This window comes from Bubalus bubalis, chromosome 4, assembly GCF_019923935.1.
Source record: "Bubalus bubalis isolate 160015118507 breed Murrah chromosome 4, NDDB_SH_1, whole genome shotgun sequence".
Lineage (NCBI taxonomy): Eukaryota > Metazoa > Chordata > Mammalia > Artiodactyla > Bovidae > Bubalus > Bubalus bubalis.
This window is the reverse complement of record NC_059160.1, coordinates 163,034,262-163,049,057: the sequence shown is the minus strand read 5'-3', so window position 1 is coordinate 163,049,057 and position 14,796 is coordinate 163,034,262. Positions and strand designations below refer to the sequence as shown.

Genomic DNA, 14,796 nt, shown 5'->3' with positions numbered 1-14,796 from the left:
ACGTCATGTTTCATTGTGTGTGTGTGTTGGGGGCGGGGCGTCGTCTTTTCTCAGTTCTTCTGCCGCTGAGCACTGCGGCTGTGTCCACGTCTTGGCTGCTGTAAACAGTGCTGCTGTGCACGTAGGGGTGCGTATATCTCTTCTTTGAATACACTTGTCACACATTCTTTAAACTGGGACACTTTCTCAACCTTGTGTTTGTTCACCTTGATATTTTTAAAATATATAAGCCAGTTACTTGGTAGAATATCTCTTTTTGGGGGTTGCCCAGTGTTTTTTCATAACTAGATTCAGTTTATTCATCTTGGTAGGAACCGCATGGAAGTATGGGCTTCCCTGATAGCTCAGTTGGTAAAGAATTCACCTGCAGTGCAGGAGACACCAGTTTGATTCCTGAGTCGGGAAGATCGGCTCAAGAAGGGATAGGCTACCCACTCCTATATTCTTGGGCTTCCCTTAAGGCTCAGCTGGTAAAGAATCTGCCTGCAATGCAGGAGACCTGGGTTTAATCCCTGGGTTGGGAAGATCCCCTGGAGGAGGGCATGAGAACCTACTCCAGTATTCTGGCCTAGACAATTCCATGGACTGTGTAGTCCATGGGGTTGCAAAGAGTTAGATACAACTTAGTGACTTTCACTTTGCCACTGAAGTATATCTTTTAAAGAGAAAAGTAGCACCATAAAATCCACATACAACTTACATGTGTAGGTAACTTACAAGTTAGCCCTTCGAACACATGTTTCCGTCACTTTAGGGGACCACATCTGTGGATTCAGGCAGCTGCAGATTGTGTAGTTAGTACTGTACCATTCACCACTGAAAACATGCACAGTGTAAGGGCACGCATGCAGCTCGCACTCACGTTGTTCAAGAGTCAAGTGTACTAAAAGTGCCATTAGTCTTAGTTCTCAATGTTGTCTGGTTTCTCTTCTTTTTTATATGTGAAAAGCATTGTCTTGCTCAAGGTTTTCAGCTTTTAATATTACTGTTTGTTGATCTTATCAGTTATTGAGTTGACCATAGAAGTTGGAGTGAGCTTAGTTAACTAGTAGAACACTGTAGACACCGTCCTTATTGATACGTTCAGGTCCCATGAATTAGAAGCCTGTGTTAAATGCCAAGCTTGGTACCTGTTCTTATCAGATGTTAATTATGCTTTTCTCCCTCCCTGTCTTCTCATGCATAATATCCTGGTTTTACAAAGCCCTTTGAAGTATTTTGCCTATTGATAGGCAAATCCTAAATTTAATCTTATTGGTACTTTTCTTAGGGAATGTTTTTATGTAAAATTTATTTTCTCAACAATGCAAATTAAATATTACCATCGGATTGCAGACACTGAAGACAGTGGACTTTTGTAAAACACTATCTTTATGTACTCATAAAAGGAAAAATGAATATGACAGACTATTTTATTTTCTTTGTTGATTGGACCATTCATTCACTGTATGTTAAATATTGTGGTTGCCTCTGGAAGCATCATTTTTTTCTTCATGTGAAATAATAAGTCATTAAGACTAGTGGAGTTTTTTATCTGCTTGTTTGTGTGTTTCTTAACAGAGACCCTTTAGAAGGTGTAGTTTTTAAGAAATATTTTTTCTGAAAAATAAGAGTGGCAGATTATTTGTTTCAGGTACTGAACAGTACAGTGAATACACAGGCTATGCCGAAACATACCGCTGGGCCCGGAGCCATGAAGATAGGAGTGAAAGGTGAGTTCATTTCTACTTTGGTATCACATGGCCAAAAGCTAAGGAATGTGGGCTTGACCCTGGTACATTCTGTCTTCCATCTACTCTTACTTGAGAAATATAACTTTCTTCTTAGATTCGATAGTACAGTTTCACTAGTAGTTAAAACAGATTCACCATCTCTGTATACTCAGAGAAGAACAGAGAAAGAAAAGCCAAATATCTAAACCAAGACCAGGAAAGGCACAACTCTCTACAGGTGTCTCTGCTGCTAATTGTAAGCATCCACTGAAGGTTAACTTCCAACAACACACTTATTTCGAGTGGATTCTAATGACAACTTACAGCCTTTAAACAGCCTTTTTAGTTGTCCTTAACTTCTGTGAGATTAGGTAAGTGGGGGAAACCTAGTTGGGACAGTTTGCCTGATGCCACAAAACGATTGCGAGCAGAACCCATGGAGAACTTTGCTGCTGCTGTCTCTGGTTTCTTATTGCAATACATTCTTACACTTTGACATTTTTTGCTTCCCCAGGGGCAAATTTTTATTGAAAACGTGTGTGTGGCAAGTGTGTATGTGTTTCAGTGGGAAGAGCCATTGTAGCAGAAAGAATCAGCCACCGGCCTTGTAGCCATACAGCCTTACTCTTTGTAATGTCCCAAGTCCAGTTGCTAGTCTTTCTTTGTTTTGGGTAAAATATATGGCTGCAACAGTCACTAAGGTGGATTTTTAATTCTTTATAATTATTTACAGACTAGCATGAAGGCTTCTGTTGCTGTTCTTTAGTGTGAAGCATTGATGGGAATATCATTTTATGCATGTTCATAAAGAGATGAATATTAAGAATTTCATGTTTCAAAAATCACCATCTCATCCAACTTTTCCTGTCTCCACAGGCAAATTGTTATTGTTTTCTTTGACTTCTTTGCCTTTTAAAAAATAATTTTGTGCACTCAGCAGTTGAAGGTAGCAGGTAGAATTTTGTAATGAATTGTTACACTTTTTTTTCCCATAGCACTTGACTCCTTGGGACTAGTTTTTGGACAATACACGGTGATGTTACAAACTCAGTGATTTAGAGCAGTTCTTCCAGAACAGAGGAAAGAGCTCTTGTCCAGATACAAAGGCCAGGTCTTTAGTGATAGGGGGAAAACAAAGAACTAAATCCCTTTGGTTTGACCACCAAATCTTTTAACCTCGAAGACTCACTGTGAATGGTGTATCTGTTTACAGTATGTTCTGTCTTTTCATTTTACTGCTTAATGCTTGGTACTCCACAATACGTGTGCCTTGGACTTCCTGATTTGCTGAGGCATAAAGCCATTGGTTGGTTGGTTTGTAACGTATTAACCCCTTGGAAGTCTCCGACCCTGCCCTGGCGGGGCTTGTCTGGTGAGTGCCTTCCCCACTCCTCCCCACCCCCTGTGTCCTGCCCCAGGGACGACTGGCAGCGGCGCAGCACTGAGGTCGTCGCCATCGACGCCCTCCACTTCAGACGCTACCTTGACCAGTTTGTGCCCGAGAAGATCAGACGGGAGCTTAACAAGGCCAGTAACCTTATTTCTTTGTTCATCTGGCAGTGGTATCTATCTGCTGCCATTTTATTAATGCTGAAATTAATGCTTTCTGGTAATTCCTGCAATGTCAGGGCGTCTGCCCACAGCGCTCCCGATTTAATGGGTCTGTCAGCTTGGACAGGATGTACTTTCCATTTTGTAATTGTTTGATTACTGATGCCAGATAGACTGTTGCTTGATATTAAGCCCCACACATGCATTTATCTCATCAAGTACATTTAGCTGCTTTGGAACATTATCATTTTAAAACGATATAGAAATGAATGAACCTTGAAAGTTTTTTTCAGACCTACCCAATGAAACTTTCTCTGCAAGGTATGCTATCAGGATTAAAACAGATAAACCATGAAAGTCAAGTCATTGTTGTTCTCATGTTGCTAAGAGTCATGTAAATTATTTATTTGGTAATTTGACATATTTATGACGGAATATATAGCTTTCTGTGCTTAGTTTTATCTCCTGTAATCATTTTATTTTTTTATTATGTTACAGAAATATAAAAATGAGCTAGACCTATTGTTAGTTCAAGTTTTTACTAGTTAACCATAATAAATAAACTAACATACAATAGCATTCTAATTCTATTCTCTAGGTAGATAAGGCCTTACCAAAACTGTTGCTTTTTTCTTTAGTTCCTCAAATTACTCTCACAGCCAAGACTGACCCAATTCTGAAAACCATTTTTTAACTTCCATGAATAGGATTTGGTCATGAAATTCATTATTAAGATAAGGTTTGTGGTTTTGCATGACTCCCATGTGCCAGTCCCTACACAGACTTCGGTAATGAGAGCCGACTGGGCGTACCATGGCAAGGGAGTTGGGAGTGCTGTTGGACTGGCATGTGGGCCTCAGAATATCATCTTCGCATCTTTTCCCTGGGTCTGACCACAGGAATGGCCTCTGTGTGGTGCTCTGCTAATTCCAGCTCAAGTACCTTACCTTTCATATTGTTGTCAGTAAAATAACCAAATAATCCAGAAAGGCTTTTACTATGCTTAAAACTTAGGGGATATTTCCAATATAATTACATTTGTTATCTTATATCCTAGTGTACTTGAGAATCTAATTTGCTGTTGAACATATTTTTAAAATATACAATTAGGTTATTTTAACATTTGAAGTTCTCAAAGGAATCGCATAAAAGTTTGAAGAGTAAATGCATTATTTTCCAAAATTGAACTTACATACAGATTCCATTTTACTTTAATTCCTCAGAAAAGCTGTCCAAAAAGACTGTTCTTTGATATGTCAATAGTTATAATTTCTCTTTTATATGACTCATGATACTAAGGAATATCTTTTAGGTACCTTTTAAACGTGAGCCTGCTTTCACTGTCTAAACTCTTGCCTTAAAGCAGTTGTCTCCAAGCACATGGTGTTTTTATTACGTAGTATATCAAGTAGAATGAGATTTATATTTAGCTTTTCATCAAAAGTGTTTGTGAATGTGTCACATGGTCATTGATAGTAGAAGACATTTATAATCAGTGGGTGTGGGGGTCCTAGGATACCAGGGAGGCCCTAATGCAATCTAGTATCCTTATAAGAAGAGATTAGGTCATACAAAAAAAAAAAAATTAGGAGTGCACGCAAATAGAATGAATCCCATGTGTGGGTCTACACGCAGGTGACCGTCTGCATGCCGAGGAGAGGGGTCTCAAAAGAAACCAAGCATGTTGACACCCTGACCTTGAACTTCTAGTCTCCTAAACTGAGAAAAGTAATGTCTGTTGTTTTACTCGCATAGTCTGTGTGGTACTTTGTTATGGCAAGAAATATATGGAAAGTTTAGAGAGACATGTATGAAAAGGAAATGTATTTAACCATTATTGTACATTAACACACATTTCAAGGTTCTTTTTTTTTATGGATAATATTTATATTCCCACAAATACTTTCCTGCAGGAGCTGGATCATTGACTTTTACAAATATAACCCTGGACATAAATAAATATTCTCATTTTTAATTCCCTATGGCTAACCGATGACACCACAACTTGGAGAGCATAGTAAATTAAATGTTTTACATCTCACTGTGTTTTGTAAACTTAGGTTTAAAGCAGAACTCTATATTAAATCACTTCAGAGATAACTTGTACAGTGCCTTTTTTTTTTTTTTTTTTTTTTGTATGCCAGAAAGAAACTAGACAGGAACAGAAAAACTCCATTTTTCCAAATGAAGCCATAGACCAGTTTTCCCCATCAGAATTCAGTGTGGATCTCTGAACTCTCGGGGCTTGCCGCTTTCAGGCATCACTCAGCTTCCCAGGTGGCGCAGTGGTAAGGAGTCTGCCGGCCAGTGTAGGAGACAGGGGTTGAGTCCCTGGGTTGGCAAGATTCCCCTGGAGGAGGAAATGGCAATCTGCTCCTATATTCTTGCCTGGAAAATTCCATGGACAGAGGAGCCTAGTGGACTGTAGGCCATGGGGTTGCAGAGAATCAGACTAAACTGAGCGACAGAGGATATACACACACAACAGATAACAATTGAAGGGCAGCCCCACAAAGCGCTTTATCATCTCTGGAAACAACTGACTCTATCCAGGCTCCTCCCAGCCTGTTGGACCCACATCATGACTGACGAGAAGAGTCGGTTTTTAAAGCGACGAGTCAGACTCCTTTCATCTGACTAATACTGTGAAGCGTGTTTTAAACCTGTGAAAGGTCAGCTAGGTAACATTCTCTAGGAGAACTGTCTTTGGATTGGAAAGATTTATGACTCCAGGTTGTAAAAGTGGCAAATAGCTCAGCAAAGGAAGAAAGAAATCATCTGTGGAAAGTTGTGTTTAGCTGTGTTAGACTCAATCCAATAAGATTAAGTAACAAATATATTCCATGGAGTCATCTGGATCAGAAATTTAACAAAGTGAGGAGACCATCTGGGCAGGAAATCACCATTTACCTTTTAAAAACTAATGTATTGACTTTGTTGTTTTTGTTATTATCACCAAATTCAGGAGTGGATTGTTACAGTGCTTGGTTAACAAAACCGAGCAGTCCTTGCTGTTGCTAGTTCAAAGAAGTTCAACATCTGATCATTTATAATTTTTTCTTGAAGTCTGTGTTACTTTACTTTTCAGGAATATTGGTTCAAAATGTATCATTTTTAGTGAGTTTTCCCTTCAGTTTCTCAATGTATAGAATCAGAATAACCATAGAAATATATAATCTAATCTCTGACTTCACACATGGGAAATCTAAGGTCTAAATGATGTTTTCATTTTATATTGCAACTTGAAAAGGCAACATCTATTTACTAAGGTTACAGTTATTTTAAAGACAAAAAATCATCTATAATTTTACCTTTCAAATAATTGTTTTCATTTTTGTAGGACTTTCCACACAAATGTTAAGTTTCATATAAATGTGTTCAAAAGTGATATAAATATTGTATTTATTTAATTTATCCATAATTATATTTTTCAAACTTTCTAATGATCTTCATAATAATATGTTTAATGGCCATAAAATTAGTTGGGTTGAATATGAGGACTTAGCTGATATACTAAGACTTAGCTATTAGTTTCTTAACTAAACTAATAGGTGGTCCCAGGGTTCTCTATTATATGCAGTGTAGTAAACATCTTTGAGGAGCTGCCCTGCTGGCTCAGATGGTAAAGAATCTGCCTGCAGTGCAGGAGACCTGCATTCAGTCCCTGGGTTGGGAAGATCCCTTGGAGAAGAGAATGGCTACCCACTCCAGTATCGTTGCCTGGAGAATCCCATGGACAGAGGAGCCTGGCAAGCTCCAGTCCATGGGGTCGCAAAGAATCAGACATGACTGAGCAACTAACACTTTCACTTTAAACATCTTTGTACAGTTGTTATTTAATCAAATAAAAGAAATTTACAAAGAAGAAATTTATAAAATTGTTACTGAATCTAAGGATAATTTTAAGACTTAATATTACTTTATATTCTTCTAAAAGGTTCTTCAGTTCAGTTCAGTTGCTCAGTCGTGTCTGGCTCTTCGACCCCTTGGACTGCAGCATGCCAAGCCTCCCTGTCCTTCACCAACTCCCAGAGTTTACTCAAACTCATGTCCATTGAGTAGGTGATGCCATCCAACCATCTCATCCTCTGTCGTCCCCTTTTCCTCCCGCTTTCAATCTTTCCCAGCATCAGGGTCTTTCCAGTGAGTCAGATCTTTACATCAGGTGGCCAAAGTATTAGAGTTTCAGCTTCAGCATCAGTCCTTCCAGTGAATACTCAGGACTGATTTCCTTTAGGATGGACTGGTTGGATCTCCTTGCAGGCCAAGGGACTCTCAAGAGTCTTCTCCAACCCCACAGTTCAGAAGCATCAATTCTTCGGCGCTCAGCTTTCTTTATAGTCCAGATATCACATCCATACATGACTACTGGAAAAACCATAGCTTTGACTAGACGAACCTTTGTTGGCAAAGTAATGTCCTTGCTTTTTAGTATGCTGTCTAGGTTGGTCATAGCTTTTCTTCCAAGGAGCAAGCAGCTTTTAATTTCATGGCTGCAGTCACCATCTGCAGTGATTTTGGAGCCCAAAAGATAAAGTCTGTCATTGTTTCCATTGTTTCCCCATCTATTGCCGTGAAGTGATGGGACCAGATGCCATGATCTTAATTTTCTGATTGTTGAGTTTTAAGCAACTTTTTCACTGTCCTCTTCCACTTTCATAAGAGGCTCTTTAGTTCTTCTTTGCTTTCTGCCCTAAGGGTGGTGTCATCTGCATAACTAAGGTTATTGATATTTCTCTTGGCAGTCTTGATTCCAGCTTGTGCTTCATCCAGCCCAGCGTTTCTCATGATGTACTCTGCATATAAGTTAAATAAGCAGGGTGACAATATACAGCCTTGACATACTCCTTTCCTGATTTGGAACCAGTCTGTTGTTCCATGTCCAGTTCTAACTGTTGCTTCTTGACCTGCATACAGATTTCTCAGGAGGCAGGTCAGGTGGTCTGGTATTCCCATCTCTTGAAGAATTTTCCACACTTCATTGTGATCCACACAGTCAAAGGCTTTGGCATAGTCAATAAATCAGAAATAGATGTTTTTCTGAAACTCTCACTTTTTTGATGATCCAGCACATATTGGCAATTTGATCTCTGGTTCCTCTGCCTTTTCTAAATCCATCTTGAACATCTGGAAGTTCACAGTTCACATACTGTTGTAGCCTGGCTTGGAGAATTTTGAGCATTACTTTGCTAGTGTGTGAGATGAGTGCAATTGTGTGGTAGTTTGAACAATCTTTGTCATTGCCTTTCTTTGGGATTGGAATGAAAACTGACCTTTTCCAGTCCTGTGGCCACTGCTGAGTTTTCCAGATTTGCTGGCATATTGAGTGTAGCACTTTCACAGCATCATCTTTTAGGATTTGAAATAGCTCAACTGGAATTCCATCATCTCCACTAGCTTTGTTTGTAGTGATGCTTCCTAAGGCCCACTTGACTTCAAACTCCAGGATGTCTGGCTCTAGGTGAGTGATCACACCATCGTGATTATCTGGGTCGTGAAGGTCTTTTTTGTGCAGTTCTTCTATGTATTGTTGCCACCTCTTCTTAATATCTCTGCCTCTCTTAGGTTCATACCATTTCTGTCCTTTAAAAGATTCTAAAGGCACTTAAAAAAAAACCCATGCTGCAGCCCATGGGGTTGCAAAGAGTTGGACACCACTGAGTGACTGAACAACTGGGCCTTGGTTGTGGCATGTGGGGTCAGGTTCCCTGACCAGGGATCACACCCAAGCCTTCTGCATTGGGAGCATGGAGTCTTAGTCACTGGGCCACCAGGGACTTCCCTTTAGGCACTTTTTATATTTGTTTTTAAGAAGTCACTGTATTCTAAAACATAAAATCATTATCAATATGAACTATGTATTAGTTTGTTAGACAAATATGTTATATTGACTTAATGTAAACAACTCCTTAGGACAGTAATTAAATTATTAATCTAGAAAACAGTATAATGTATTACACTATAATGAAGGACATAATTTAGTGACATTCTCTTAGGCCGGCTAAAATTGGCTTTGCAGCCCGAGTTCTTCAGTTTGTGTCTGCTCGTGCATGTGTGTTGCAGGGATGTTTGCACAGAATATTCACCTGAATACCATCTATTTCCTGGGCCCAGTTCTGGGCCTCTAGGTTTTGAAAATTATTTTCTTTGTTTCCTTTTTCAATTTCTTGGCTTCCTTCCCATATCTCTTTTTACCACTTCCCAGCTGGGCTCTAGTTTTTCATTGTAGATACCAGTATTTTCCTCCTGCCACTTGCTTCTCAAGGCTCCCCTCAGCAACCTTCAGGACTCCAAAATTCCCTCTCTTTTTACCTTCCCATCAAAACTCATTCACTCAGTCGTGTCTAACTCTTTGCAACCCCGTGGACTATACAGTCCATGGAACTCTCTAGGCCAAAATATTGGAGTGGGTAGCATCTCCCTTCTCCAGGGATCTTCCCAAACCAGAGACTGAACCCAGGTCTTCACATTGTGGGCGGATTCTTTATGAACTGAACCACAAGGGAAGCCCAAGAATACTGGAGTGGGTAGCCTATCCCTTCTCCAGCAGATCTTCCCGACCCAGGAATTGAATCGGGGTGTCCTGCTTTTCAGGCAGATTCTTTACCAACTGAGCTATCAGGGAAGCCCCATTCTGAGCAAGGAATATTTATTGGTATCTTCTACTTACTGAGGTTTGAATGCTTCTTCTTTTTCCCACTTTTAAGTAGTTTATTAGTAAAAAAATAAATAGCTCTGTTATGGTGAATGTTAGGTCAGGCTGTGATGAGAGTTTAATAAGCAAGGTTTCTTTTACTGCTCTGATTAATCTTCTCAAGTGCTTTGGCTCATGTGGAGAAATATTTGCTGCCAGTGTGGAGCTCTTGAGAACTCCTAGCACATTCCCCTATGAAGAAGGAACTTGACAATTCTTTTGCCATCTCTATCATTACCTGATCTTTGTTTCTTACCAAAGAAGCTCAGTTATTATCCTGATTAGTGGCCCCATCCTGGTCTCTGACATGTGAGGGATCTCTCACATGGGGAATGGAGAGAAGCAAGGGTTGTCCCTCTAAAGGGGACTCAGAGGAGTTTGCTGCTCCTCTCTGATTTCTGACCTTGGAAGTGGTCAGTTTAAACACAATAAAAGAATTTTGTAACAACAGCCAAGATATGGAAGCAACCCAAGTGCCATGCCCATCATCAGATAAATGGATAATGTATACAATGAAACATTATTCAGCCATTAAAAAGAATGAAATTCTACCTTTTACAGCAATGTGGATGGGCCTAGAGAGTATTTATGCTTGGTGAAATAAGAGAAAGACAAATACTATATGATATCACTTATATGTGGGCTTCCCTGGTGGCTCAGATGGTAAAGAATCCACCGGCAATGCAGGAGACCTGGGTTTGATCCCTGGGTTGGAAAGACCCCTGGAGGAGGGCATGGCAACCCACTCCAGTATTCTTGCCTGGAGAATCCCCATGGACAGAGGAGCCTGGTTGGCTACAGTTCATGGGGTTACAAAGAGTCGGATATGACTGAGCGACTAAGCACAGCACAGCATCATTTACATGTGGAATCTAAAAAGTAATACAGATGATGTATATGCAAAACAGACTCACAGATGTAAACCTAGTGGTTCCGTGAGGGGTGGGGAGGGGTGGGGGCACGTTAGGGCTATGGATTGAGAGATACACACCACATAAAACAGGAAAGCAGCAAGGATATACTGGACAACACAGGGAATTATAGCCATTATCTTGTAATAACTTTTAATAGAGTATAATCTGTGAAAATACTGAATCACTTTGCTGTATACCTGAAACTAATATAATAAATCACCTCTATAAAAAGGAGCTTTGTATTTAATCATTAGTTACTCTTTTACCTATTTTACATCATTTAATTTCTATCTGATTACCTTTTTAAAGTTTTATTTAATCAAAATAAATGCAAGGTAACTTCAGTTTTATAGTTTCTTTCTGTTGTGGCCATTTTTCAAGATTTTTTTTTTAGTAAAATTGGTTAGATTTTGCTTCTGATAATCTAAATATTTCAAATTCTCTGTTGTTTGGCTTTAGTTTTACTGAGCTATTTTTGCTTATTAAAGAAAATTTAGCGCAGATATGTAGAGGTAGCAGTGTTGGAAGAGACTAAAGTCGTTCTGATGGCATAAAGCAGAAAACATTAACTAGGAGGCTAACAAGTTTCCCTCCTCACCGAGGCGTGTTTGCAGAATTGGACAGGAAAGCAAGTGGCAAAGTTATGTCTATTCTGACAGAAAGTCTATTCCCTTTGTTGGCATAAAGGCAGAGAATCTGTATCTTTCAAGAAGAACCTGCTCAGAAAAATTGAGCTCTTTGATAGTTTTGACCTGAAAGAGATTTTCAAAAGCTCTATGCATCTGATTATACAGGTAATTTGTGAGTTCTAGTGTAAGCTCTGTACCACAGCATTGAATAATGGTCTGGTACCAACTTATAATTAATATCTGCCAGGATTTACAGCCTTTGAGGAGGTGGAAGAAATAGCCTTGTTAATCCATCCAGACAGTGTGTAAAATAAATTTTTATACCTTTGTAGCAACTTCAGAGTGTGATTTACAGTATTACGTGTGGGTTTCGTAGAAGCATCTTTCTTTATCCTTGGTTTTTCTCTGGGAACATCTGTCACACATGGTTCTTTTTATTTTATTTACTATTATACATAAGATATATTTCAGGCTTTGCTTGGTACTTGAGAAAGCCCAGGGGATATTTGCTTTGCTATTATATTAAACTTCTTAACATAGTCTGATAGTTTCAGAAAACTAAGAACCCTTAGGAGGCAGAAAGACCAACTAGCCTGACAGCAAAGAAATGGAAATCAGAAACTCTAGGACCTTAAACTGCAATCTTCTTATATATAAAATGAGCTGTTCATTTAATTAATATGCAGCCAGCATCCTCAGGATATATTGTACTTTTTGCAGGTAACTGGCAAATTTTAAAATAAAATAATCTAGCTTAAAATACAGTTGTGAAACTAGAGTCTTGGAGCTGGAAGGGATTTTAAAGGTTATCTTATAGCCAAGCATAGGAGTCCCTTTTATATATAGGGACTCATTTTATATATAGTCGCTTAAGTGTTTCAGTGGCAAGAAGCACATTTAAAAGCTAACCACAGTTATTAATCTAGTCCCAATAATTCAGAGAGTGCTGAGGAAGCATAATAGTAATAACTCTTCACTGTAATGAAAAATAGTAATCAAAAGTTTTCAAATAAAACACTGTCTTAAATGCCTTTCTGTCTATTAGTCCCTCATAGTTCGTAACTGGAATCCCATTAATTCTTGAAATATCTCTGATACTTTCATTTATATTTGTTTGAACTGGGGAAGGGGGACAACTGAGACCCCCTTAAGGGGGTATTGGCTTTAGGGCTTTGATTTGCCCAGCATCAGAGCAAATCAGTAATTAGAACTGATCATTTCTTACTCTCTTCCTTCTGTAATCCCAGGATTTTTTCTTTTTTCCCTTCTCCTTTGGCCCCTAGGGAAAACAGGAGAGAGAGAGAGAGAGAGAGAGAGAGAGAGAGAGAGAGAGAGAGAGAGAGAGAACATAAGCTTGATAATGGATACTGATCCTAGAACATCAGTCAGAAATACCGCTAGTGTCTAGTCACTCACATTGCTTTGATGTTTCTTTCATCCTTCAGGCTTACTGTGGATTTCTTCGTCCTGGAGTTTCTTCAGAGAACCTGTCTGCAGTGGCTACAGGAAACTGGGGCTGTGGTGCCTTTGGGGGTGATGCTAGACTAAAAGGTGAGTGAGTCAGTTGTTATAAGAAGGGTAATAGTTCTTTGACTAAGGATTAGAGTTAGTCCTTCTAACCAGATTTCTATTGGTCTATCATAATAAGGGACCACAACAATCTAAAAGAAAAGAAAAAGAATATTTGATACAATCGTTTTTTTATTGTGTATGCAGGAATCTGTATTTTTATTTTTAAATCTGTATTTTTATTCCCTGGAGAGGTCACTTATGTCTTTGATCTATCAGACACAGCATTTAGTTGAATAAAGAGGCCAAAATGACTGTGAAGTTTCAACCCAAACCACCCACGCAAGCATATCCCTTTACAGTAGTGAGTTTTATGGACAGAGCTATTTCACTGAGTGACTCGTTCATTCACCAGACTTAACGGCAGGTCTCTGCCACTCTCTAGGGACTGTGGTAGGTTCTGAGAATACAAAGGTGAATAAGATGTGGTCCCTGCTTTGGAATTCACGGTCTAGCATATGAGAGAGAGGCATGGACAAATGCAACATACAGAAATGAGCGCTTTAATAGAGGTGCATGATGTGTGGGCATACAGCCTGGGAGAGCTGCATGAGGAGGCATTTGGTACTCCAGAAGGATAAACATTTCTTGCACTTTAGGTTTGTACCTATCAACAGAGCTGTTGGTTATTTATCATTTTATGACATTTTTTTTCCTCTCAAGAGTATCAGTTATAGAAAACAGTATTATATTGTTACTTAGGATGGCTACTATTCTGTGTCAACCCAACTGGTCTGACACAAGCTGAGGGCACTGCAGTGTAGCCTTGACATGCCTTGGAGCCAGTGCCGACCCCACAGGGCACGGGCATGCATCCTCCGCTAGACCACCCCTACTTCAGGCTCCAGCGGCAAGTCTGAGGCTGGGCTGTCCTGCGCAGGGCCACCTGCACCTCTGATCCGCCAGCTACCAGTGGGGAGGCTCCCTCAAGCCTCTGAGGAACTCACAGAACCCGGGAAGGCGCTGTGGCAGCTGTGTTACACAGGATAGGACAGGGTGAGGTGGGAGGGGGTGCAGAGCTCCCGCGCCCCGCCCCGTGGTGTCAGACCATCTCACTCTCCCAGCACGTGAGTGTGCTTGTCAGGCGACTCCCCCGACCTTTGGTGTCCAGAGTTTGTATGGGGGCTCCATCACATGGGCGCCATTGGCCATCACTGGCCACGCTCCAGCTCTCCCTCTCCCGAGAGTTCAGTGACGGAAAGCACAATCCTCAAGCAGTTAGAGGCCCACTGGCAGTCACTGTCACCAGCGTAACAAATACCCTATCACTCAGGTCAGTTCAGTTCAGTCAGTCAGTCGTGTCCGACTCTTTGTGACCCCATGGACTGCAGCACGCCACGCCTCCCTGTCCATCACCAAGTCCCGGAGTTCACTCAAACCCATGTCCATTGAGTCGTGATGACATCCAACCATCGCATCCTCTGTCGTCGTCCCGTTCTCCTCTTGCCCTCAATCTTTCCCAGTATCGTGTCTTTTCAAATGAGTCAGTTCTTCACATCAGGTGGCCAAAGTATTGGAGTTTCAGCTTCAGCATGAGTCCTTCCAATGAACACCCAGGACGGATCTCCTTTAGGATGGACTGGTTGGATCTTCTTGCAGTCCAACGGACTCTCAAGAGTCTTTTCCAACACCACAGTTCAAAAGCATCAATTCTTCAGCGCTCAGCTTTCTTTATAGTCCAACTCTCACATCCATACATGACCACTGGAAAAACCATAGCTTTGACT

The 14,796-nt window shown here is 40.3% G+C and overlaps 1 protein-coding gene across 5 annotated transcripts in view; it reads left to right on the top strand.

Moving 5' to 3' along the window:
• PARG (poly(ADP-ribose) glycohydrolase) overlaps positions 1 to 14,796 on the top strand; it is a 111,651-nt gene that overhangs the window by 84,767 nt on the left and 12,088 nt on the right. For all 5 annotated transcript variants that reach the window (XM_044942431.2, XM_044942429.2, XM_044942428.2 and 2 more), the window contains 3 exons: positions 1,634 to 1,712; positions 3,131 to 3,239; positions 12,946 to 13,051. In XM_044942431.2, coding sequence (XP_044798366.2) covers positions 1,634 to 1,712; positions 3,131 to 3,239; positions 12,946 to 13,051 — 294 coding nt within the window. The remainder of the gene's footprint in view (positions 1 to 1,633; positions 1,713 to 3,130; positions 3,240 to 12,945; positions 13,052 to 14,796) is intronic.